Source organism: Octopus sinensis, linkage group LG4 (genome assembly GCF_006345805.1).
Source record: "Octopus sinensis linkage group LG4, ASM634580v1, whole genome shotgun sequence".
Lineage (NCBI taxonomy): Eukaryota > Metazoa > Mollusca > Cephalopoda > Octopoda > Octopodidae > Octopus > Octopus sinensis.
In genome coordinates, this window is record NC_043000.1 from 108,636,535 (window position 1) to 108,664,486 (window position 27,952).

At 35.8% G+C, this 27,952-nt stretch overlaps 1 protein-coding gene across 1 annotated transcript in view; it reads left to right on the plus strand.

Annotated features, from left to right (window-relative positions):
* Positions 1–11,865, plus strand: part of LOC115211124 — a 108,498-nt gene extending 96,633 nt beyond the window's left edge. The window contains exon 4 of the mRNA XM_029780060.2: positions 11,530–11,865. Coding sequence (XP_029635920.1) covers positions 11,530–11,762 — 233 coding nt within the window. The 3' untranslated portion in view covers positions 11,763–11,865. The remainder of the gene's footprint in view (positions 1–11,529) is intronic.
* The last annotated feature ends 16,087 nt before the right edge of the window (positions 11,866–27,952 follow it).

Here is a 27,952-nt window from a genome sequence, read left to right on the forward strand (position 1 = left end):
TCATCTGCCACACGCTCGTGAATATGCTTACCTACTCATTCATCCCTATCCAATCCTCTGAACCTTTTCTCACCTTCCCTCACATATCTTCACCACCATCTTCTCCCTTTTCCAACTGGGATAACCATGTACCTCCCCTACATACTTTAACCTCTCATTTCCTAGCATAAAGTCACCTCCCTCAGTTGAGAGGTCTTGTGGGTTACTCGGGATTGAACTCAGTTCACTTTGTAAACTGGCATTTGGAAGGGCATCCAGCCGTAGAAACCATGTCAAAGCAGCTGGGTGCAGTCCTTTGGCTGGCTTGCTAGCTTCTGTTCAATCATCAAGCCCATGCCACCGGCACAGAAAACACATTAAATGATGATGATGATGGTGGTGGTGATGATGATCACTTACACACATATTCACTCACACACACAATCACTCACGCACACACACTCACTGACTCACTCACACACACACACACACACACAGTCACTCACTGACTCACTTGCAACACACACACACACACACATAACGATGTTGCTTCAGCCCCAGGTAGGCTTTGATTGAGTAGATATAAAATATATTCAAGCAGTTGCAATCTTGACTTTTTTCCAGGTTTCCTATATCAGATGCTGCACTATCCAAAGGGTCCATTTCATTTTTAAGAAGGAAATGGTTACTTTATCCAATGAGTTAAGTAACCATGTATGAGAAGTTCCCTGTTTGAAGAAAGTAGTTCTATCGATAACGACTGCAATATCGGTGGTGGTGGCAGTGGCCATATTGGAACTTGTGTTGGTAGTATTGATAGTTCTTGTTATTTAGTTAGAAAAAGATAATACATTGGCAGAATCATTAGAGCATTGACTAAACCCCTTGCACTATATATTCTGGCTCTTTACATTCTGAGTTCAATTCCTGCCAAGGCCAACTTTACCTTTCATCGTTTTGGGCTTCATAAAATAAGTTCCAGTTGAGTGCTGGGGGTCAATATGTTCAACTTATCCACCCCTCCTCTTAAATTGCTGGCCTTGTACCTAAATTTGAAACCAATATGTAGTTTCAGTCCTTGTGTTTTGAGTTCAAATCCCACCAAGGTTAACTTTGTCTTTCACTCTTTCAGGGTCAATAGAATTCATAAAGCATCAGTCAATAATTGGGATCAACGTTATCGAATAAACATTGCTCTTAAAATTTCTGAACTTCTGCCTTCATTAGAAATTATTACTTTGTCAGTAGGGTGCGAAACTAGTTCAGGTGGCAAGCTAATGCAGGTGGCAAGTTATTTCAGGTGGAAAGCTAGTTCAGGTGGAAAGCTAGTTCAGGTGGCAAGTTAATTCAGGTGGAAAGCTAGTTCAGGTGGAAAGCTAATGCAGGTGGAAAGCTAATGCAGGTGGCAAGTTATTTCAGGTGGCAAGTTAATGCAGGTGGCAAGCTAGTTCAGGTGGCAAGTTGATTCAGGTGGAAAGCTAGTTCAGATGGCAAGTTAATTCAGGTGGAAAGCTAGTTCAGGTGGCAAGTTAATTCAGGTGGAAAGCTAGTTCAGGTGGCAAGTTAATTCAGGTGGAAAGTTATTTCAGGTGGCAAGTTAATTCAGGTGGCAAGCTGGAAGAATCCTCAGTTTTATTTCTTTTGAATCCATGTTTGGAGTTCAAATACTGCTGATGTTAACTTTAACCTTTCGTCCTTTGGGGGCTAAAATAAAATAAGTACCATTTGAACACTGGGTTCAAAGCAGTTAATTTAATTAATTTAAAATTGTTGTCTTTGTACCAAAAACTAAAAATAATCATTTTGTCAGAAAAAAGAGACAGCACTCAATGACCTCTGCATCCCATTCACAGATGAGTGAGATGAATGCGATTGGATATGACAGGTTCTAGAGGGAGGAGGGCATATCTGGGATGGAAGATTAAGGGAAGTTTTTTGTTTTAGGACTAGAGGTTTGAAAGATAGAGGTGGCAATTAGCTGTGGGATGGGTTCTCTTGGAGTATAAGGTTCCTTCATTGTTTTTGTCATTGAGCAGACATATAATGAAAGGAATTTCATCCATAACCTTCTTGTCTTTTTGCGAGATGAAGGAAACCCTGGAGTATATTAATCTATAGAATAGACTTGTGCATAGTTTCCATCTGCCAAATGCGCAAGGCCAAGGATTGAACCTTAAACTATGAGGCTGCAAAGTAAATTCTTTAACTACACAGCAATGCCTGCACTTGTATTTGATATTCCACCATGATAAGTATGACATTTACGAATTCTAATTTCCGCTTGTGCCATTTTTTTTTATAAGTGTGGGATATGAATTTAGTCGATTAAATAATTAGCCATTTATTACTAGTGCTTGATCAATTGATTGTAGAAGGATAACGACCCAAATTGGTGACCTCTTGAAATGTAAAAGGAAAAACAAAACCAACTTCTGCAAAACATTTTAGTCCAGTGTTCTCATATTTCTGCCAATCAACACAACACCCTCCTACGTAGTGTTACTGGACGACTGATGATCAACAGTTGAAATTATATTCTGATCAACTGACCAAAATTACTTCATCATCCATCATTTATCAGAATTGACAAGAAGAGGAAATTTTTGAAACTCAAATTGATACAATGTAATTATGAAACGCAATTGAGTGAGACAAGGAAAAAAGGAAAGGAAAAGGAAACAGGATAATTATTTCTCGACAATCATATTGTTATAGACACATCAAAGTAGAAATTGTGTCATAGAGATTGAGATAGAGATCTTATTAAGTGGTGTTATTGATGGTGAAGGCATTGGAAATATGGGTAAATGTTGTTGAGCAAATAAATCTTTAAAACTGACATTTGTAAACATGAAACACTGCACAATTTATTTGCTAGTAATTATTGTAATTATCTTCTAAGATGGCTGTTGTTGTTGTTGTTGGTGGTGGTGGTGGTGATGATGATGATGGTGGTGCTTGTGATATTACTGGTTGCAGATGTAGTGAATATGATAGACAAAGAAACTCCTGCATATAGACTGTTGTATATTTTCTGTTTGATTTAAAAAATTTTTGTTACAGAAGTGGCTTTAGAAGATCATCATCAGCAGCAGCAGCAGCAGCATCAACAACACCATCCACCATCACCACTGCTGCTGCCTCCACCACTGCTGCTGCCTCCACCACCACTAACATCACCACCTTCCACTACCACCACCACCACCACCACCACCATTTTTGTGCCTGCTTTCCCAAGCTGGGATGAGAGACCTCATCCATAGTCAAAATTAAGGAAAGGTTTCCAAAAGGTCCATTGATTGTTCTATAGCCAGGTGCCCTTCCTTAAGTCAGACCTTCAGCACATTTCTTATGATGTGTAGTGATAGTGTTCTATTCTAAAAACTAGAATACACATGCTCTAACCATCAGTTATTTGGAGTTTTAGTGTATGTTGAAACTATGTATAGCTAATACCTTCAACGCAAAAGGATTTTGAGACATATATTTATCATCATCATTATCATCATCATAATACATCTATTTGCATGTGTAAGACGAAATTTGTTTGTTTTCAAACTAGGTAATAGTTTTCTCATGGCCAGATTTTTTTTTTTTCACTGAAGACTTGAAATTAATTTGATGACAATGATGTTTATTTACAACTATCTAATGATGTCAAGACAAGGTTACACACACACGCATACATATAAACACACACACATATATATACACACACACACACATTCAATAGTCTAGTTTCAGTTTCTCTCTGCCAAATCTACCAATAAGGGTTTTGTCAACCTGGGACTATAGTGGAAGACACACCTGTGCAAGGTATCACACAGAAAGCGAACAAGACTAAGATAATAAATTAATAATTCTTTCTAATTTTGGCCCAAAGCCAGCAGTTTTGAGGATAGGGACAATTTGATTCTAATGACCCCAGTACTTGACTGGTACTTCATTATATCAACCCCAAAAGGATGAAAGGCAAAGTTGACCTAATATGCTAATAATAAAGACAGATACCTACAATGTTTGGATAGTCAATGAAGGCTACTTATACATATCTATATAATATCAGGTTCACATAAACTGCAAATTTAAAATCATTGAATATCCTGCCGTTGCATCTAACCTTTTTTTCACATAAAACTTACCCTCTGGAAACCTGACATCACAATATAAAACTGACAAGTGATTTCAAGGGTTCTTCTTAGAATCACGAAAATTTTAATGTCAACTTTTCCATGGGCCTGATGCAATTTGTTGAGGCAGATGTTTCTATGGCTGAATATCCTTCCTGTTACCAATTCTCTTTCCAAGTCAAGTAAGATTTCTGCCATGAGTAGACATGTTTTCGTGGAAGATTAACAACAAACTACACAGCTTGCGTGACACTGACACTTGCTTACAGCTACCCTGCAAAGTCAATGCAATGAAATAGTAATATACACATGCACATACGCATGCATGCACACACACACAATGTGTTTCTTTCACTTTCCATCTACTAAATCTAGCTAGAGTAGAAGACACTTGCCCAAGCTACCACACAATAGGACTGAACCCAAGACTATGAGGTTGGAAAACAAACTTCTTACCACACAGCCATGCTTGCACCTATCTAATGTTGAGTATAACTACTCCCATTGGTAAACGCGGGCATCCAGAGATAGAATGGTACCCGATCTCTCCTCCACTTGTTCTTATCTAATATAAAAGAGTAGTCCAAAGTGTAAGGGATGCTGAGTCAACACTGGCAATAGGCTTTCGTCATTGGTCCCTTTCCATCATAACAGCTACATTTAATTTGATATTACATTTATTATTAAGTTTAATATTACATCTGGTTCGATCATCATTCATTTGTGGAGTCTCTTTCACAAAACTTCTCTGATACAATAAAACACTGTTGCTGTAGCCTGGAGAGGAGGGTGCAGAAAATGGGATCGGCGAAACACTTTTGGGTCAGCTGCATAAGTCTATGTATGCTTTGTAGAGTGGGGGGACCTTATGTGATGGGGATTAACTCAAGAGTCTGTACTTGGTGGCACACATTCTAGCTATGCTTCTGACCTGTAGTTTGGTTTTTGTGATTCAAAAGGGTGACCAGGGATATGCTTTGTTTTTCTCATGACATGTCAAACACAATATTTATTTTTTCCCAGTCATTACTATCATCGAACTACAAACAGTGACACCATTAAGTAAATGATCATCACTCCCATCAATTTCAATGTATTACTGTTTGAAAGAGTGGATTTAAAAAATAAAAATGTGAGACAAAGAATAAAAACTTTAAAAATAAAATATAAAAGAAGCTGCATCTGTCTTCAATGGATGTGTGAATGAAATTCGGGTCCAGGTATGGACTTTGCTCTATAGTCACCCTGGGGACACTGGTGATTTTGATTTTGCCTGAGATTGGCCAACTGCGTCTGTTGATTGCGGGATAGAACTTTTTTCTTGTTCTGTTTCTTCAATTCAAATTGTTTGGTGCATCATCACACATTTTAGGTTATGCAGATTGATCTCGGCAATGAGTTTCCCAAGATGACAAATTAAGTTGTAGAGACTTTGGTGATTTCTTCAACTTACCATTATATCCAAGGACTGGGCTTCCTTTACCATGTTATCCCTATGTTTGTTGACCATATAAAAGCAGTTTTGGAATACAGTCATCTTTCATTTGAACATGTCCTGCCCATCTGCACTGAATGCCCAGCAGCATGCATCTGATACTAGAGATATGATATTTTTTAAAGATTTTGATATTTCATATCTTATCTTGCCATTTTATGTTGCAGATATTCTGCAGACAGCAGATGTGAAAGGTTTCAAGTTGCTTTATATGTCTGTAGCAAGGAGTCGATGCTTCTGCCCCATATAACAGTCTGCTCAAAATCCAAGATTTGCTTATTTTAGTTCTCAGACACACACTGTTGTCATTCCATAAATGAGGGGAAAGTTTTCCAAAAGCCTTTGTAGCCTTAGATATTCTAATATTAGTTTCATCATCAAGACTACTCGTTTACCATCAATCATAACATTTTAATCTTGATCCATGTTCTGCCCCAAGCCTTGGTTGCAATAAAACTTCAGTCTTTTCAATCCAGACAGTCAGCCCAAATGCATAAATTGTCGCAGCAAACCTGTCAGCTGTTTCCTGAATTCCCAGAAATGTATGAGAAACCAAAATGCAATCATCAGCAGAAAGTCAGTTACATAGAATCTCTCCCTTGGTCGTTTTCTTTGATCTGAAACTTTGCCCTTTTACCTTTAGTAGACCTCCTTTTTTACACCTTCATGGTTATCCCTAAAAGCATGTTGGAGCATCATTGAAAAGAATATGGAAAAAAGTACAGGGGCTAAAATACATCCCTATTTGTTTCCAGTGGCACCAGAAAATGCCTCTGAGCATTGACTGTTAGATCTCACTGTGACCATCATTCCTTTGTGCACCCTCGTGTTATCCTTATTCTTTTATCAAGAGGACCAACTTTTGACAAAATTTTCCAGAGCATCTCACAATTCACAGTATCAAAGGCCTTGGTCAAATTGACACAGGCAATGCACAAGTCAGTATTTTGTTCATGTGCCTTTTCTTGAATTTGCCAAAAGACAAAAATTATGTCAGTTGTGCCTCTCCCAGCCCAAAATCCACATTGGGGTTCAAGATCTATGCTGTTTACTACTTGCTTATTAATGCAGTTAAGGATCACCCTCGTAAGGTTTTTTCCAGCTATGCACAACAAACTTATTCCCCTATGATTATCACATCCACTCTTCTTCCCCTTGTTGTTGTACTGGTGCCTTATGGATGCATCTCTGAATTATAGGGGGGTGGGGATAGATTCAGTTACTCAGATTAAACAGATCAATTTCTGCAGCTTTCTTACAAATAGTCTACTACCATGATTGTACACTTCAATGAGAATACTGTCTTGTCCAGGAGCTTTACCATTGGAATACTTTTTGATCCAAAGAAGGATCTTCTGCAAGTTCCTCAATTATAGGCCTTTGAAGGATTTCATTGATAAGTTCAGGATCAGAAGTGAATTCTTGATTTAATATAGATTTAAAATGTTCAGCCCATCTTTTCAGAATTTCACGTTTCCTACTTAAGGGTTTTCACCTGCCATTTGAAAGAACTGATTCCGTACCACCCCGTTTTTTAGACCAAATACACCTTTCACACTGTCATACAATGCTCTTATGGTGTAAGAGTTAGCAGCCTGTTCCAATTCTTGGGCTTTTTTTTACCCACCAAGAATCTTTCCTCTCATGCAGCTTTTTCTTAGTAGTTTTCTCAGAGATGTATAGAGATATGTGTGATGGTGAGCTTTTGTTTGAGATTCATGTCTTGTGTCTTTTGTGCATAGTTTTCAGAAGTTTCATTTGAGAATCATTCTCATCAAACCAATTTTGATGCTTGTCTTTGCTCAATCCTAGAACTTCTTCAGTGGATGATTTGATGCCGTCACAAATATTTTGCCCCAAAATATGAGGATCATTGCTTTCTGCCATGTTCTGAAGCTCTGACTTTAGATGCATTTCAAAACTTTTGTTATTTCTGGAGTATTTTTTTCTCAAAGGTATACTGGATCTCAGTGGTCTCTTTGTATATGGTTTAGCAAATACCTTACTACAGACTATTCTGTGATTTGAGTAACACTCAGGAGTTTTGTGAGTTTTGGTTAATCTGAAATCACTGCAATCTTTGCTCTTAGTGATGACATAGTCTCAGACAGGTTCCAGTTACCATATCAGGGGTGCTTCCAGGTGTTTTTGTATTTATCTGCCTACAGAAAGCCTGTGTTTGTGATTGTTAGACCAAACTTTTAACAGAAAGACCAAACCTCTTGCATTCTTCATTCTTGTTCAATGGTTTCCTATCACTTTTGACAACACTGTGTGTTTGTGACTTATTCTGGCATTAAAATCACCCATCAATATGACTTTGTCAGGACATGATGCCAAATGTCTGAAATTCAGAGTAGAAGATTTTATGTTTTTGCTTGGATGCTGATAATGTAAGTGCATATACACTGATAATGTGTGCTTCGATGAGGAATTACCTCTGGGTATATGGAATGTCATGAGATGGTCATGTGGGACTCTGGCTAAGAACTTTCAGCAACATCCTTTACACGTTCCTGTCACCATAGGACTTTCAGCTTGCTTTTAAATTACCCCAACAGTGAATTTGTTGTAAGTGGTACAGGCTCATGTCACCCGTCACACCGTCTTCTCCAAATATCCTAGACTCCAGTTCATATGGATGCCACATATGGGAAAGGCTGTCTGGATGCCGGGCTGGTGGTTCGGGAGTGCTGAAGATGGAATTTGCTCAGGCTTTAATAACAGATGAAGCCTCTACACCTAATACAAAATAACAATAATCATAATAAGGATAATGACAGCAACAACAACAATAAAAATATAAATAGATAAATAAAATAATAAACAAAGCAATAACCTAAAATATTGTCATTGCTGTTCATATGATGTCTATGGTTTTCCACTGGGTAACAGATAACATTGGATGCTTCATATCCTCCTGGCCCATGGTTCTTCTGCCTTCATCCCAATAATAATAATCCTTTCTACTATAGGCATAAGACCTGGATTTTTGTGGAGAGGGCAATCGATGACATCGACCCCAGTATTTGACTGGTACTTAATTTATTGACATGGAAAGGATGGAAAACAAAGTCGATCTTCATGAAATTTGAACTCAGACAAAATACCGCTAAGCATTTTACCTGGCATGCTAACAATTCTACCATCTCATCGCCTTAATAATAATAATAATATAGATGTTACTCTATACGCACTTTCTGACAAGTTGTGGTGCACCTGAGCACTGTATACAATAATTTCATTATTATCATGTTTTCAATCTAGTTTAGATTCTTTGCCATCAAATTTGAATTCTTTGCAATCAAATTTGAATTTTTCAATTGGTGCTCAAGCCTTGCCGTAAGGGAATACATGTCTATCTTATCTAACTCATCTAGTAGAGCCCACCAATTGATATCTGAAAAGTTCGATGAAATAACTCATGAACACTACGATAGCTTCTACCAACAGATGCTCTGTAATGTCGACAGGTCTGAACAAGGGGAGATAATAAACGAATGATTCTTTTTCTATTATCTCCCCTTATTCAGACCAGTCGACGACGTAAATATGTTGAAGTATCTTTTGGTAGAAGCTATTGCAGTGTTCATGAGTTATTTCATCGAACTCTTCAGAGATCAATTGGTGGGCTCTACTAGATGAGTTAGATAAGATAGACATGTATTCCCTTACGGCCGATGAAGTTTAACTCTTAGTTTTTTTCAAGGCTTGAGCACCAATTGAAAAATTCAAAGTTGATTGCAAAGAATTCAAAGTTGATTGCAAAGAATTCAAATTAGATCGAAAACATCTATAATAATAATAATAATAATCCTTTCTACTAGAAATTTATGGAGAGGGGACTAGTCGATTACATTGACTTCAGTGTTTCACTGCTACTTAATTTATTGACCCCAAAAGGATGAAAGGCAAAGTCGACCTTGGTAGAATTTGAACTCAGAACGTAGCGGCAGACAAAATACTGTTAAGCATTTCACTCAGCATGTTAACCATTCTGCTAGCTTGCCACCTTAATAATAATAATAATTATTAAATGACTATGATGAATTGATGTAGGATGAACAACTATGATGAATTGAAGTGGGAAATACAGAGGTTGAAAAGAGTGGGCTTGATACCAAGAGTGACTTGTGCACTTGGAAGTATCAGCACTCAACTACCAGCGTGGTTCAAAAAAGATTGTTACAAATGTAAAGATAGAACAGCTACAAAAAAATCACCATTGCTTGAAGCTGCAAGAGTTCTCACCAGGCTTCTTAAAGCCTGATCTGTAAACAAGTGTCACCTTGGTCTCATGGCTGTAAGCAATTGCCATTTTCATCATGTCCAGCAAAATAAGCTGAGAATTTTCATGAAATAATAATCTTGATCTTTTCTTCTATGAGCATAAGGCCTGAAAGAGTTTTAGTGGGTGGTGGTGGTGGCCAGTTGATTACATCAACCCTTATTCTTGACTGGTACTTAATTTATTGATCCCTGAAGGGACGAAAGCAAAGTTGATCTTGATGGAATTTGAACTACTGTTTTTATAAGAATAAATTCTGTACTTATCATGTTGTAAGCAACTATTGTTGTTGTTGTTGTTTAACATTGGGTGAGATCTGATTGAACAAATCTCTGACCAAAGACATTCAAACTCTGACCATTTCCAACTTTTTTTAAATAATGATAAACATGGGAACACCTGCATAAATATATATATATATATATATATATATATATATAGAGGGCATTATTATACAAAGATGCCACACGCATCTATATATAAATTAATATGTTCAATAAGAAAGAATTATTTTCGAAATTTTTCTCTTATGAGGTTTTTCACGCTATCTACCTGATAATTTCTTATTAAGATTCCTTATTAAGAAGTTGTCCTTAATTGCTATATATATATATATATATATATATATATATATGCATGTGTTCCCATGTTTATCATTATTTTTTAAGAAAAAAGAAGGGCAAGTTGAATCCCGTAGTTTTAGATATGAGTCTGGGGGAAGGGTTGAAACAAGTTAAAAATCTTCAATAATGAAAAGAATTTAAAAAACCACATTTTTTATAGAAAAATATATTTAAATTGGTGTAGACTGTAATAATTGTGTTCTTTTATTTTAAAAAATCACTCATAATTAATTCATAAACTGCTTTCTTTGAGACTGGCCTCACCAAATCCAGAGGGCACAAGAAGGCCATGGGCAGGGGCACTTTCTCTTGACCATTGAAAAAGAAAAGATCATTTATTACCTTATGGTGACACTTTAAAGCAGTGGTTTGCAGCCTTCCTACCATGACGAACCCATTTTATTGAAATGAATCATCCTACTGATCCCAGGCTTCAACAAGTTTTCAATTCATGGAACCTCAAGGATCTGCAGACCACAAACTGAAAACTGCTGTTTTAAAGTTTAGACAAACTGTAGTTGCAGATCAAGTCTTACTCTCCAAACCGGGACTAATTTAGTGAATTAATTAAATCCATTTATCTTAATTAATGAGCCAATCATTTTATGATTTCATTTCTTATTTTATACTTTTTTGTTTAATTCTTTATAATCTTTTACATTTCTCTTTTTCTTTTTCTCCTCCCCATTTCCCTTATTCACCTCTGCCTCTTCCCTATTTTCCTCTCCTTCCCTCCTTCTCTTTCTCCTCCTCCTCTCATTCCACCTCTTTCTATTCCTCATACTGCCTACTCTTTCTCATACAAACTCTCCCTTTCTATACTTATCTTCTTTTCTTCTGTTTACCTTATTAATCTCCCCCGAATCTCTCTCTCTCTCTCTTTCCATCACTATCCTAACTTTACCCTCTACACTCTCTCTCACACACAAATACTCATTACATCTTGTCCTTCATCCCCACCCCTCCTACCTCCAATCCAATCCCTACTCAAATTCCTTCCCCCTCTTCTTACAGGTATCTTCGGAGTGTTCACGTTAGTAATCACCTACACAAAGCGGACCTATGAAATCGAGGACTGCTTCTACTTTGTGACAATCCCGCCCCAATTGTGCTATACTCGACAAATCACTTATGGATATCCAATAACTCTCATGTGGATTGGTGTGTTTTTCTGCGTCGCTACATGTGCTATTTGGATATTTCTTGCTCGAGCTTTAACAGTCATCAAGTCTAAAGTGATGATGTGAGTATAGCACACACACACACACAAACAACAGGCCAACCAGCCAGCCAGCCAACCAACCAACCAACCAACCAACTATGTACCCAGCCAACCAAACAACCATTTAGCAAACTTACCAACCAACAAACCAAGGAACAAACCAACAACTAATTGACAGAAGACAACCATCACATTAACTGTCAATAATTAACTAATTGACAGAAGACAACCATCACATTAACTGTCAATAATTAACTAATTGCTAATTCAATTAACAGTTGCTAACTAATAATTTACTATTAGTTGTTAACAAGTAATTGTAACAAAGCATTTTCTGTTTATTTTTAATTCAAAGATTTTATTTTTATTTTATTCATTACTATATATATATATATATGTTTCAGGGGCAGTTATACAAAAAAATAACATCTTCATTTTCAAACATGAATGTAATATGATGATTTTGTTGTTTAACCCTTTAGTGTTCACATCATTCTGCTAAAATCAATGCTTTTTTATCCATGTTGTTTTGAACTAATCATGCATTATCTTGTAGCTATGAGATTTTGATGAGGTAGCTGTTAATTTTTAAAACGATATTGTAGGGTTGGTGTAAGAGACCAGATACGACCAGTTTGAACATAAAACAAGCAGAATACTTTTGGCCGGATATGGCCGGTTTAAATGCTAAAGGGTCAAAGGTAATGAGAGACACACACACACTTACACACAGTGATATAAAATAGGGATTTAAGACATTCAGGCAAATAACTCTGCACTTCTTGCAAAATAAACCTGGTTAACAGAATTTCAAATAAGGAATATAAGAATCCGTGTTGGTTAAATCCACCGGGTGATCCATACAAACTGCAAATCGGAGGGAGGTTATTCAGCAAGTGATTGATGTGAATGTATATACAAAGTGATGATGTATAAAACATAAAAAAATACACATCCATTGGTAATTAAAAGTTCAGTTACCGTGGTTATATATTTGTTATATTTTATGCATCATCTCTTTTTATACTCTCTCTTTACTCTTTTACTCGTTTCAGTCATGTGACTGTGGCCATGCTGGAGCACCGCCTTTAGTCGATCAAATTGACCCCACGACTTATTCTTTGTAAGCCTAGTACTTATTTTTTCAGCCTCTTTTTTGCCGAACCATTAAGTTACGGGGACGTAAACACACCAGCATCGGTTGTCAAGCGATGTTGGGGGGACAAACACAGACACGTAAACACGCACATACATATCTATATATACATATATACGACAGGCTTCTTTCAGTTTCCGTCTACCAAATCCACTCACAAGGCTTTGGTCGGCCCGAGGCTATAGTAAAAGACACTTACCCAAGGTGCCACGCAGTGGGACTGAACCCGGAACCATGTAGTTCGTAAGCAAGCTACTTACCACACAGCCACTCCTACGCCTATATATAGATGTTTACACAGAAACAGGCAGGAGGTACTGCAATGTTCCTTGGCTTTGGGTAAAAGAAAATATAGGATGATCAGTTAATTATGATTTTAGTCAACATATTCACTTCTCAGAGTCACACACTTATTGCAGTGGTTCTTCAGTTTTTCTGTGTCCTGTAAAAGAACTCCGAAGCCTGGGCCACCAACCAGGCCTTTCACGATACCCTTAGAGCCAGGAACTTTACAGCACCCCATCATTCACACACACATACACACCCAAGCACATATACACAAAACTTTACATACACTGATCTTACACGGATTGTTTTACAGGGTACTCAAAATGTTAAAAGTAGCAGCCATATCACACGGTGACTATAATACAGCATCCTGAAAAAGTGAGATATTGGATAATATGGTCAAAGACCTATTTCTGAAAACAAAGTGGGAGGATAATGTTTGGATTGAGTTCGATGATAGGTTTGTTCTATCAGGCTAAGCAAACGCTAAACAATAACACCAGCTACACTTAGATACACACATATATCCACCAAATTATATTCACAAGAAATAAATTATATGTATATATGCAAAAACACATATGTATGTGTCAGAGGGGACAATTTTAAAGAGGGCTATGTCCAGTCACTTAGAATAAAGGGCTCAAAAATAAGTGAGAGTGGATAAACACTTAAACCATAATTGTTAGTGTGACAAAATGTGTTTTGTTTCAGTTGTGGTTCTTACATACATACATATATATATATATACACATATATATATATATATATATATATATATATATATAATATATATATATATATATACATGTATATATATATATATATATATATATATATATACATGTATATATATATATATATATAATATATACATATATATATATATATTATATATATATATAGAATATATATATAAGTGAATAATAATACTATGTTTTGTTATTATAAACGATTATATTTGAGTCAATATGTCTGTTAGGATGTTATAATTTTTTTCCTACAATGACATAGTTTTTTGAAGAAATGACTCGTTTCGTGTTCAGCTTTTCCAACTTTCTTACATTGTTAAGAAATTTGAACGAGTAAGAAATTTGAAAAGCTGAACGCGAAACCGGTCATTTCTTCAACAAACAATGTCATTTAGGAAAAAATTTATAACATCCATTCAGACCTATTGACTCAAATATATATTTTTTAACCTTTTAAACATCAAGCCTTCTGTAGTTTTTTTACTTTTTACATTTTCTATATATTCAACCACGTGCTTTCACACATCAACTTAGTCTCACCTATGTATGTTATATATATATATTTATATATATATATATATATATATATATAATTATACACACATACATTGACATAAGCTTTTATCTTTTACTTGTTTTGGTCATTAGACTGCAGCCATGGTTGGGCAGCATCTTGAAGAAGTTTTAATCAAAGAAACTGGCCCCCCACTACTATCATTTTTTTTTATGTAGAGTTAAGTTACAGCGATGTAAACATACCAACACCGGTTGTCAATTAGTGGTGTAGGACAAACATGGGTATTAAGAGACATCACATACACATATACATGATGGGCTTCTTTCAGTTTCCATCTGTAACTGAAATCCACCCACAAATCTACTCACAAGGCTTTGGTTAGTCTGAGCCTACAGTAGAAGACACACAGTGGGATTGAACCTGGAATTATGTAGTTGAGAAGCAAACTTCTCATGACATAGCCAGAATTAGTATGGGAAGATGTATATGTGTTAGAGGCAACTGATTAACTACTTTAGTATGTATGTATGTACATAACACACACACACACACATATATATATATATATAATATGCTTACACTCTACTATAGAATCCAGTCATAGATTTTAGTCAACATTTGTAAAAAAAAAAAGCCATGTCTTCATATACACTGTCTTTGTACAGTGTGAAAATATATACAGATATCAACAAAATAGATTACAAACAACATACCCTATCACTATGAGACAAATGTAACTTAAGAACTATATATCACTCAGAGATTTATTATTTTTATATATATGGCCACAGCTCGTGAGCTGAAACTAGAATCAATCAATCATATATATATATCTATATATATAAAAGTGAGGTTGTGTGGTGTCTGTCTCCTACGATTTAGATTCCTAACTACTCCCACATTTTGCGGTGCAGTTTAACCAAAAGCGGGTATCTTATAGTCGTGATTCATATCGAGCCCTTCTCGGTATTAGCACGCATCTACGGTGAGTCTACGATTTAAAAAAATTTTACCATCATTTTTTTCCCATTTTTAATGCATTTTTGGCATATATATGGGAAGTAACTCTCTAAAAATGTATTTATTAAATCTCAGAACGTAAAAAGCTACAGTAACACCCCCCTTTGTGGTTAGCCATATTGAGATGGCTATTACTTTACATCTCTAAAAATGCTTATATAGTTATTTCCCTTACAACCCGAGCAACGCCGGGCGATACTGCTAGTATATATATATATATATATGTATATATATGGAAAAAAGTCAAAGTAGAAAATGCTAAAATAATTTTATAAAAAACATTTCAGTACCAGTTTCAGTCATTGAGACTTTTTCAACTGTAAGTATGGAAAAGAATTAAATTTTGGAAAGATTAAATGAAAAGTATTTTAAAAGAATATTTACATAGTATTCAAACACAAGGGGCATGTTCCTTGTTTCTGCCTGTACTGTCCCTCTTTTTATTTGTGCTGGTAAGAACAAAGCTCCTGAAATGGCTGGAAAAATTCAAAGGATTGCTTTAGTGCAATGGTAGATCATCTGTCATGTTTACAGAAGATGTAGGTTCAAGTCCCACAGACAACCTTTGCCATCCAAGGACGTCTTTTTAAACCCATATTTATTTGCTATTATTTATAGATTTATCTGCTTCACATTCTACTCTTAAAGACATATTCATAGACACATAAACGAGCCTGGTTCAGTGGGAAATATATTCATCATCATCATTGTTATGTATTGATACATATATAACAAATGCAGTCATGATTTTAAATGAGGCTTTTATTTACTATGGCGTTTTATAATTTGGCTGGGTATTGCTGGATGCTTTTCTACTGTGCAAACTAATTCTTCTTCTTCTTCTTCTAAAATCTATGTGCTATAGGAGGTAAACAAAGGTAAACTCATTTTATTATTCTCTTCTCAAACTGAAGACAAAATGGAGATTATTCTAACATGATCCATGGCTGGTTGGCCACACTTCAGGGGATTAATATCCCTTTACTTTTCTGCCCACAGAAAGAAATTGACAGCTATTTCTCTCTTTCTCTTTTACCTCCACATTCACTGTGGTAAGTTGCCAGCATTTTATCAACTGGTTCATTTAACTGCTAAAAATTTAGCAACTGGTTTGTGCTAAGCTACCAAATATTATTCCAGATTTGGCAATAAAATTAAATATTGCATCATTAAGATATTGCTGAATTAATAGAATATAATATTAAAGTAGAAAAAATTTAGAATAAAAAAAAAATGCTGGTTTCCCGTTTGGAACAACACACCAATATTAAATATGGAAGATCATGAAAGTTTTTCTTTTTTTTTTGCCATAAGCATTATAAAATATATTATGACATCACTATAGCCCTACTTCTATGAATGAGGGTATTGGGAACAAAAATAGAGCTGAGGGCTCAGTTTGGTGGGGAGAAACAATGCACAATTATTATACACTATATATCTATTTACACACATATATAAACAAATGAAGCCAAACTGGCTTTGCAACCTTCTATGCTCCTGGAAAAGGGGCTAGCAGGCAGAAATGTTATTGTGTGAGATAAACAGATAAGATGCTTGGCAGAATTTCTTCCAACCCTTTACATTCTGAGTTCAAATCCTGTCATCATCAACTTTTCCCGTTATCCTTTCAGGATTGAACGCTGAGGTCAATGTAATCAGCTTATCCCTTCCCCTTAAATTGCTGACCTTGTGCCATACTTTGAAATTGTTATATGCTAATGGGAAGAGCAAATCCCTGTGCCCTACATACACAACCACAGTATTGGGGTTCTTCAATAATGAGGTCCCCAGTGCCCTAAGAAGGCACTTACTCGAGTGCATTTTCTAATCCTCATTATAGCAAATAAACTTTACTGATTTTCCAAACTTAATATTGAAGTAAAAATCTTTACATGGTAATTAATTCATACTGGAAAAATATTTATGGACCAAATGAACTTTAAACGATGTTTGTGCTGTAGGGTGAAGTCATTTCAAGTGTGACACTATTGAAACATTAATTAACATAGAAACTTTTCTGTGTTGGTCTCTTTTTCTGTGCGCAGCAAAATTTAACAATCGGCTCTCATTTGAAATTAAAATATTATGTAAACAAATGGATCATGTAAACTGGTGTAAACGCTCTATTGTATATATATATATATATAATATAATATATAATATATTTATATTATATTAAATTAGAAACAAACCACTATTAGGCAAATCATACAATGAAAACTTAAGCCAATACATAAGATTATTTAATTTATATTTAAATATATAACAAAATTATTAAAAAAATATAATTAATATATCACTACGATCATTTCATGGCTGTTAATTTCTTTAAATTTTCGAGTTACAGTCATCATCAGGTGGTTTAAATATTTATCTTGGCGAGGTTTAAACAATGAACTCGCCAAGATAAATATTTAAACCCTGATGAATGACTGTAACTCGAAATTTAAAGAAATTAACAGCCATGAAACGATCGTAGTGATATATTAATTATTTTTTTTAATAATTTTGTTATATATTTAAATATAAATTAAATAATCTTATGTATTGGCTTCAGTTTTTCATTGTATGATTTGCCTAATAGTGGTTTGTCTCTAATTTAATATAATATAATATTTTACTATAAAATTGGATTCAATCCTAAATTTGATTTTTCCCTGTAAGTTTGGATTTATTCCCTAATATTTATTATATATATATATATATATATATACACACACATACATCCTTTAGAATATATATATATATATATATATATATATAAATGAAAAAAATATAAACAAATGACAAAAATGTATACTGAATGTGAAAATAAACATGAGATAAACAGAAAGTCCATAATTCTTCATCAGTTATCGACCAATGGTACTTTTTTCAGTTTCACACATTTAATGATAAGACCGAATGCTTCCCAATTGGCGGGGCCTGTAAAAAAAGTTGTGTTTTTTTTTGTGTAGGATTAGGGACAAGAGCAAACAACACAGTGTGATTTAGGATGGTGGACAAGGACAAACAGTTGAACAAAATACGGCCTTTCTACTTACTCTCTTTCTCTCCCTCCCTCTTTGATTCCTAGCCTTTCTCTTTCCCCTTCATCCACTTCCCCTTTCTTTTCTCTGTCGATCTCTCTCCCTGCTGCAGCCAGTTCTTTTTCTTCCTTTCTTAGACTGGTCTCTTAGCTGACCAGTCACAAATTCTGTCTCTCCATTCTCCTTCATTCAAAATATTTTCTAAGTGTTATTCACCGTTCTCATCTTCTGAGCCCCAAGGCCGTATTTCGTTCAACTGTTCACCCTCCTAAATCACATTCTGTGTTGTTTCGTTTTGTTTGCTCTTATCCCTAATTCTATGTGAAAAATTGTTTTTTTTTGCAAGCACTGCCATTTGGGAAGCATTCAGTCTTATCGCTGAAGGATGCAAAACTAAAAAAAAGTACCATTGGTCGATAACTGATGAAGAATTATGGACTTTCTGTTTATCACATGTTTATTTTTACATTCAGTATACATTTTTGTCATTTGTTTATATATTTTTTTCATTTATCAAGTAATGGAATGCAACAAACACCAAATTTATATATCTATATACACACACACAAACAAGCTCATACACACATGCACATATATTTATTAGTTATTACTGTTTTATATACTGACAATAAATTTTTAAAATCTCCAAAGAATAAGCTCAATCACCGGAGTGCCACACACACATGTGCACACACTTTTTGCCACACTGTAATGACACTATCATGTCTCTACATTTAATGCATTCTGGAGCTTTAATCATGACAGGTGGGTTTAATACTGAAATGCATTATCACACACACACACACACACTTATATGTATATGTATATGTGTGTATATATATATATATATATATATATATATTATACATATAAGTGTGTGTGTGTGTGTGTATATATATATATATATATATATATACATACATATAAGTGTGTGTGTGTATATATGTATGTGTATATATATATATATATATATATATGTGCACGTTTGTGTATGTATTTATGAATGTAGATATATGTATGTATATATATATGTGTGTATATATATATCCTGTCTTATACTAAAATAATAATCTTTTACTGAATTATACCAATGAGTTCCATGTATTTAATTAGCAATTTTTTAATAATAAATTGGAAATCACTTACATTTTATATTTAATAATTAATATTTATAGTTTTGGTCTGAGTAGGCACTTCTTTGCTTGCCTACCCAGATGGCACATCCCTTACACACACACACACACACACACTTAAAATCCAGCCAAGTTGAGCTTTAACTTTCATTCTTTTGGAATTAATAAATAAAACACCAGTCATGTGCTGGACTTGATTCTCGTTTCTCTCTGTCTGTCTGTCTGTCTTTCAGAATCAGTTAAATTGTGCACAAAGGAAGTTCATGGTAAACTGCTCATAGATCCCTTTATACCCAAACCGTTTTCTTCTGAAAATGAGAAAAGTTTGGGTGAGTGGTGAGCAACTTATAAAAAGAACAAATAAAATTAATAGGCAGTGGAATAAAATGAATAAAATAAAGAAGGGGAAGAAAAAGAAGCTAAAATAGGGAGGTGTTTAGGGGTGGAAAAAAAAATAAAAGAAGAGAAAGACAAAGTGAAGAAAGAAGGATGAATGGTCCAGATGAGAAAACACCATATATAATCGAAAGACATGATATGGATAGTACTGTGGAAGCCAGAGGCATATATTAATGAAACAAAGAAGTACAGGCTTTGAGATGGTACGAATTTTATAAAATCTCAAAAGAGTGTAATATCTGCCTTAACCCATTTTTTGCCAAAATTTTTCTGGTGAATGAAATTGCCTGAAATTTCACAGATACTATTATTTTGACCTAAATAACAACTGTAAAACAATTTCATTGATTTCTGTTTGATACAGACTGCATACGCATTAAGAACGTGTTTCATTCTTTGATACAGATCAAACACTAGTCACAATTTGTATCAAGTTTTATGCCCTTATAAATTGTCAGTTTAAACGTCGGCATGAATGGGTTAACTTCAAAATGAAACCTTCACATGGTGCCTTCTGATGAGTAAATACATACTAATTGGAAAGCTCAGCTTTGAGTAACATACTACCTTTAAGACCATCTTATCATGAAGGGTCATCATCATCATTTTATATCCAATGATTTTCCTTGTAAGCATCGGTTGAACTGCTCAGCAGGATCTGGCCAGCCAAATACCCCAGATTACTCTAACATCTTGTTTTGGCATGATTTCTATGGTTGAATGGTCTTCTTGGCACCAACAGTATATTTTTATGTGCAGATGTGGTGAAAGTATACAAACATTTGTTCATAAGAATAACCACTACATTTGCCAAAATTTTTCTGGTGAATGAAATTGCCTGAAATTTCACAGATACTATTATTTTGACCTAAATAACAACTGTAAAACAATTTCATTGATTTCTGTTTGATACAGACTGCATACGCATTAAGAACGTGTTTCATTCTTTGATACAGATCAAACACTAGTCACAATTTGTATCAAGTTTTATGCCCTTATAAATTGTCAGTTTAAACAGTCGGCATGAATGGGTTAACTTCAAAAATGAAACCTTCACATGGTGCCTTCTGATGAGTAAATACATACTAATTGGAAAGCTCAGCTTTTGAGTAACATACTACCTTTAAGAACCATCTTATCATGAAGGGTCATCATCATCATTTTATATCCAATTGATTTTCCTTGTAAGCATCGGTTGAACTGCTCAGCAGGATCTGGCCAGCCAAAATACCCCAGATTACTCTAACATCTTAGTTTTGGCATGATTTCTATGGTTGAATGGTCTTCTTGGCACCAACAGTATATATTTATGTGCAGATGTTGGTGAAAGTATAACCAACATTTGTTCATAAGAATGAACCACTACACCCACACCTTGATTCCATCCCTTCTTCCATACTTAACATTACACAGAGAGTGAAGTATGTCATCAGATCTGGGAACGTAATATTCTAGGTGTATGATGAAGTGTACTAAATTTGTCGTTTCCCACAAAATATGCTTGTAAAATAGGGGTACACCTTATAATAATAATAATAATAATAATAAAACATTGTGTACAGTGCTCAGGTGCACTACAACTCATCTAAAGTGTATGTATAATACATAGGGTAATGTACAAGCGTCAGGAAAAGAACAGTGCATGAGTCATGGCATACACATATGTGTATGAGTATGGAAGGGGACAATCAGGTGTAGTTTCGGAAAGCATGAGGGCCTGTCCGAACATCATGGGAGCTGTGGCTGTTTTCTGCTTAGAAGGCATGTCCCCGTGTGTTGGACACATGGAGATCAAAAGGGTGTTCAGTGTTGTTGTTGGTGAGGGTGGTTTGATACTTTGTGGGTGTTTACCAAGTCCATTGCCAGATGCCGGAGCTTCTGTGAATCCATGCCCAGGGAAACAAGGCACTCAGAGTATGGTAGGTGTCTGATGGAGGGTATGCGTTTGGTTGCACGTCTCTGAACAGATTCCAGGAGGTCAATGTTCTGAGCAAGATAGGGGTTCCAAACTGATGATGCGAATTCCAAGTGTGGTCGTACCATAGCTGTATACAGCTTTAAATAGATGGCTGGAGAGCGGCTAACAAAGGTCTTGCTGAGTGATGCCAAGACACCCTCGGCTTTCTTGACAATTTTAGAGATATGCTTTGTCCAACGCAAATCACTGCTGACAGTGATGCCTAGGTCACGCTCGCAAGAGGATTTCTTGATATCAGTGTTGTGGAGGGAGTATGTGGACGCAGGGTTTTTTCTCCCAAAATGCATGGTGGTACACTTGTTCACAGCTAGTCTGTGATCCATTGCTGCATTGTGTCCAGGTCTGATTGCAGGAAAGAGTTGTAGACATCAGGATCTGTCCTCTTAATTTCAAGGTACAGCTTGATGTCGTCTGCATATTTCAATACTGTGGCATTCTTTAAATTGGCATCTATGTCATTAATGTATGCCACAAACAAGAGGGGACAAGAACAGATCCCTGTGGTACACCCGATGACATCTCATGGTGTAGAATGCTGTCCTAGAACTGTGACTACCTCCTTTCGGCTGAGAATGAAGGATTTCAACCAGTTAAAAAGATCATCCCTCACACCCATTGCAGAGAGTTTCACCATAAGCCTTTTGTGTGGCACAGAATTAAAAGCCTTAGCAAAGTCAAGGTAGACAACATCCACCCATGAGCCACTGTCAGTGATCTGGGTAATGTCCTCAAGGAACTCGACAAGCTGATCACTGCAGCTGGAGTTAGGGACAAATCCATATTGTGAGGGTCGGATGAGACTGTGAGAGCTCCAGAAGGTCCAAAGTGTTTCTTTGACACACGATTCCATCAGTTTTGCAATACAGCTAGTGAGACAGACTGGGCTATAGTTGACAGGTGATGTGCGGTCGCCCTTTTTGAACAGAGGAATGACACTGGCAGTTTTCCACTGCTCCGGAGTAGCACCATTGTTGAGACAGTACTGGAAAAAAATAGAAAGCTGGTGTAAAAGGAAGTACCTGCCACGTTTGAGAAGCAGGTATGTAACGCCATCAAGACCAGGGGAGGCATAGTTGCGCTTATTTTGAAGGTGACGTCGCAGCATTGCAGGTGTAAATTTCATAGTTGTTATGGAATTTGCTGTTAGAGATGGTGAAGATGGTACATTTTGATTTTCAACAGTGAATATGTTTGCATGGCACTCGGCAATGAGTTCTGCACATTCCAAAAATTAAAGTTTACTGAAATTTTTAAAATTTGGCACAGTAATACACTTGCCCAAACTGAAATAGTGTAATTGGTGTAAAACTACTTGTTCTAAACGATTATCAAGAACACACACTCACACATGAATCATAAACTCCGTATTTTTGTACGTATTTCGCAAAAAAAAAAGAAAGAGAAGAAATTCTGAAGAAAGTGAAGATATTTTAAAGTTAAAGAAAACATTCCTTATCAGATAACTTAATTTCACTTGTTAGTACCATGTTTTTCTACAAGATCTTTTCAAGAAATACAATTAAACACACTTAGGTGAAGCGAAACATTCTTTGATTGGTTTATTTATAATCCTTCCGAGTGAATATGCATATATCGAAGTTAATCTTTTTCTTGCTGTCAACCTGTTGGTAGTTGAAATGAAAATATTCTGAACTTAGAGCTAAACATTTGCAAATTGTTAGGCTTTTTGGAAAATTATGATTAAATATTACTTTGTTATTCTAGACTTAGGGAGGAACGACCAAATTTATCTCACTACCTGTTTTTTCGGTCGAACTAAAGTGTTTGACCCAGTCATAAAAAAAAAAACAGTTAAATATGTGTAAAACAACTTGCTCAAAACGAATATGACAAGAAAAATGCGCGCTCGCGAAAGGGGGGGAGAGGACTCGGAAAATTCACATCGTGAATGTTCCGGGTTTGACCCGGGCACAAAAACAAAAAAAAAATTTTTTTAATTCTTTATGCAGACAGTTTGTGTTATTAAATTCTCTTTAACATACATTTAAATTATTATGTTATAGAAATAATTATAACCTGTGCGTTGCACATTTCTTGAGTACAAACAGCAAGTCCATTTCTTGGGTATAAACAAGTCCATTTCTTAGTTATAAACAACAAGTCAATTTCTTGGGTATAAACAAGCAGTCGATGTTTTAGGTATAAACAACAAAATTACAACTTATCTTCAGACCTGGCTGAGGTTTGCACCATCTCAATCAGGCATTTCTTATCCTTGTCTCTCTTCTCTAAAAATTATGCTCTATCCGAAGCCCTGAATGGTATCACTCTGGAGCTTCTTCTCTACCCATGTCTTTACAGCACATGTTCCCTTGCAATGACTCAAGAGGAGCATTAGAACACATTGAATGGTATAATCTTTGGTACACCATTCTCTTCTACTTGTTTCAGTCATTGGACTGCAGCCATGCTAGGGCTTTGCCTTAAAGGATTTTACTCAAACAAATCAGCCCCAATGCATATTTTTTTAAAACTCTGGTACTTATTCTGTTGGACTTTTTTGCTGAACTGCTTAGTTACAGGGATGTAAACAAACCAAAGCCAGTTGTCAAGTAGTGAGGGTGGGGTAAAAAGACACACACACACACATACAACAGACTTCCACAGTTTCTATCTACCAAATCCTCTCACTGGGCACTGGGGTCAGGTAGAGTAGAAGGCATGTGGAACTGAACTTGAAACTATCTTAACCACACAGCCATGTCTGACAAAAAAAAAGAGAACCATTGAGATGGTCATGGCTAGGCTACCTTTGGTTCATAAGTTTACTTGATTTGAGCAAACTTTTTGGCTAAACCACAACATGGAAAGATCAATGTAGTCCATAGCCAAACAACCTCTCTTCTTTTTGTTAGGGAGATTTTAAACACAAGGGTTACTGTTTGGAGGAGGTCTTATTTTTTTACTGTTATGAATATCGCATTTTTCTCTTTTTCTGCTGACTTGTATTATATAGTCTTTGACTCAATTCAGCAGTGCCAAACCAAAAGTATAGAAACTATTATTTCACTTCAATGGTGTTGGTTAATGTATTGATATTAATAACTTCACCACACACACGCACATCCAACTCCATAATAATAATAATAACAACAACAGATACTAAAGATGGTGCTATGGCCTTTTCTTTAATAATATCTTTCTTGCTTATTTAAATTCAGTTCAATGCAGTTTAAAGGCCATGGATATGAATTTTTTTTTGTTTTTGTGCCCGGGTCAGACCCTCAGACGCTTTCGGAAATTCACGATGTGAATTTTCCGAGCCCCCCCCCCTTTCGCGAGCGCGCAATTTTTTTGTTATATTCGTCTAGAGCAAGTTGTTTTACACCTATTACACTATTTTTTTTTTTGATCTTTTCGGTTTGAACGGCAGTTTTTTCTAGCGGTATCATGAAATTGTCACCCATAATTATGACCCTAGAATCGATCTATTGCATTTCAATCTGTTTTTGAGTTAGGGTGGGAAGGGTATCTTTTTTTTTTTTCACAAATGTAGATAAACCCAAATCTGTTTCTTAAACGAGGGACATATTCATACGGCACAGAATGTTTTTTTTACCTCAATGGACGTCATTGATTGGTTGAAATTGAAGAAAAAAAACAACAAATATCTTACAAACTATAGAATTTTCTCAATAAAGCCAAGCGAAAAAGACATTTTATAAACACATTCTACCAGTATACGAAGTTTTAAATTTTTTAGTTACCTAGAAATTATGTTAAAAACTGCCGTTCAAACTGGGTCAAACGCTTTAGTTTGACCGGGTAGGTCAAATCGACGTTCGAACTCTGAAGAAAGAAATGATGTAGACCAAATTGAAGGCATTTGCTTAAAAGAAATACATCAGCCGCTGTACAAGGACTCCGTCCACAACTACTCCCACCGGCTGCCCAACTAAAATATTGGCGTGTTATATTCGCCCGCTTCACTTCCCTTTTAAACTTCTGGAATATCATCCACTGATTCAACGTTCCCTGATCATTTCATGATACTCTCATTCCACTTCAAAGTCGTCCATTGATCTAAGTGAGCAGCTGTTCTCTTTGTGACTTTTGCAGGTTTATGGTGCTTACGTCAACCTCTCTGTCTTTCGTTGTCTGAAAAACTGTTGACCCTACAGATGTCCAGAATGTGAAGCGGCATTTCCGTCACCGAACATTTTTTCGGGACTTCACTTCTGACACCCTTCCTCTGAGTTCGTGCACTGCCTATTGGATGGCTTCATTCCTCTCGGCCAAGGCCTTGGTTGTGCGTTGGTGTCTTTCAACAATCATATTTCCACTCGGCTTATATGCAGGCCTGAAGAAGCATCTGACCTTACACCTGTCGTGCATTTCCATCAACAGCCCTAAACGAAAAGTTATACCGTTGTCTATCGACCTCCATTCAAAGAATATCAGCATTCCTGCAGTTTCAGCCGCATTCCTCATTCTGATTTCTCTCCACATCGCCATCCGCACTGAATCATAGTAAATTATTGAGAAATAGGATCTTCTCTGCTAGTGCATCACATCGACTGCCGCACAACACACACACATTTATGTGAGTGTGTGTGCGTGGATTTTCTTGCTATGAGAGGCATTGGTCTCAAGGAACGTGGCAGGAAATTCGGTGATAATGGAGTGAATCAACGTTTCAGCTTAGTTGTTGTCCTGGCGCCTTTTTTAATTTGACTGGGAGTTTTGTATTAGTAAAATTAAGTAAATAAAATCGTCGGCAGTACCACTGAATTAGCTGTCAGTCACTTCTGGCAGCTAATGACTGTGCCAAATCGTGTAGTCACAAAATATGAAACTCGCATGAAAAAAAGTAATCGAATATGTCTTTGAAGGGAACTAATTCTAATTTTTACTTCAGCTTCACGTAGTCAGAATTATCTCTCTTTATCCAGTGTGTGTGTAGAGAGCTTTACGTAGATTTTCATCACCCAGACTGCTTTTTGTATAGTTAAGTAACTTCCATACTGAGAAGTATAACTAGTTATGAGTTACCAAACAAATGTGGAAAAATAAGAATAAATACAAATTAATATTAAAGTTACTACGCGCGTTTCGCCATTATGGTTGTTTGAAACCCTGCAGCTGGAGTTCCCCATGCATACAGATGCTCGACCACAACGGATCCTTACGGAACACATTATTGTGTTTATTGGGACATATCTGTAATTTGATACTATAATGTGTTCCTTGAGGATCCATTGTGGTTGAGTATCTAAATACATTTGGAACTTCTATCGCAACTATAATGGCTGAAATGCGCAGGGGAACTTTTAATATAAAGTAGTGTTTATTCCCATTTTTTTATGTAAGTATAAACCCAGATTTCATATCCAAAGATTTCAGCACTGCGTTATCAAGGGCCTTCTGATTGTCAATGCGAGACGTGGACAACTATGAAGAGGGAAGAATATATAAATATGTTAAGAATATTTTAAGAGTCTACAAAAACGTAGCCCTACTTACTTATTAAAAATGATATTAGAATGTATAAAGTGTAATGATATATGCAGGAAGTACCGTATATATTGTGCACATATGAATTCTTTTATTAATACTAAAACCGAATTCTCTACATCTTTAGCTACGCATATCCACAACCATAAAGTGCAAAATATACAGTGTAAATTATCTTGGTCAATAGAAGCACCCCCCCCCATCCTTATAATTCACACACGCGTAAATGTAGTCTTTGTATTTGGGAATCCCTAACTATTCTGCGTAGGCATAAACTCCTCAATGTTAAATAAGTTTTCAGTTGTCATCTTCTCTTGTAGACAGGTGTTATTAGACCCTTAAGCATCCAGTTAACTCTACATAACTACAGAATGAAACCATAATTCCATTACATCTGAAATATAAAATTTGGTTTAGTCCTTCTTCAACCCACCACCTCTGGTATTATTAATAGCTTCTTCTCAA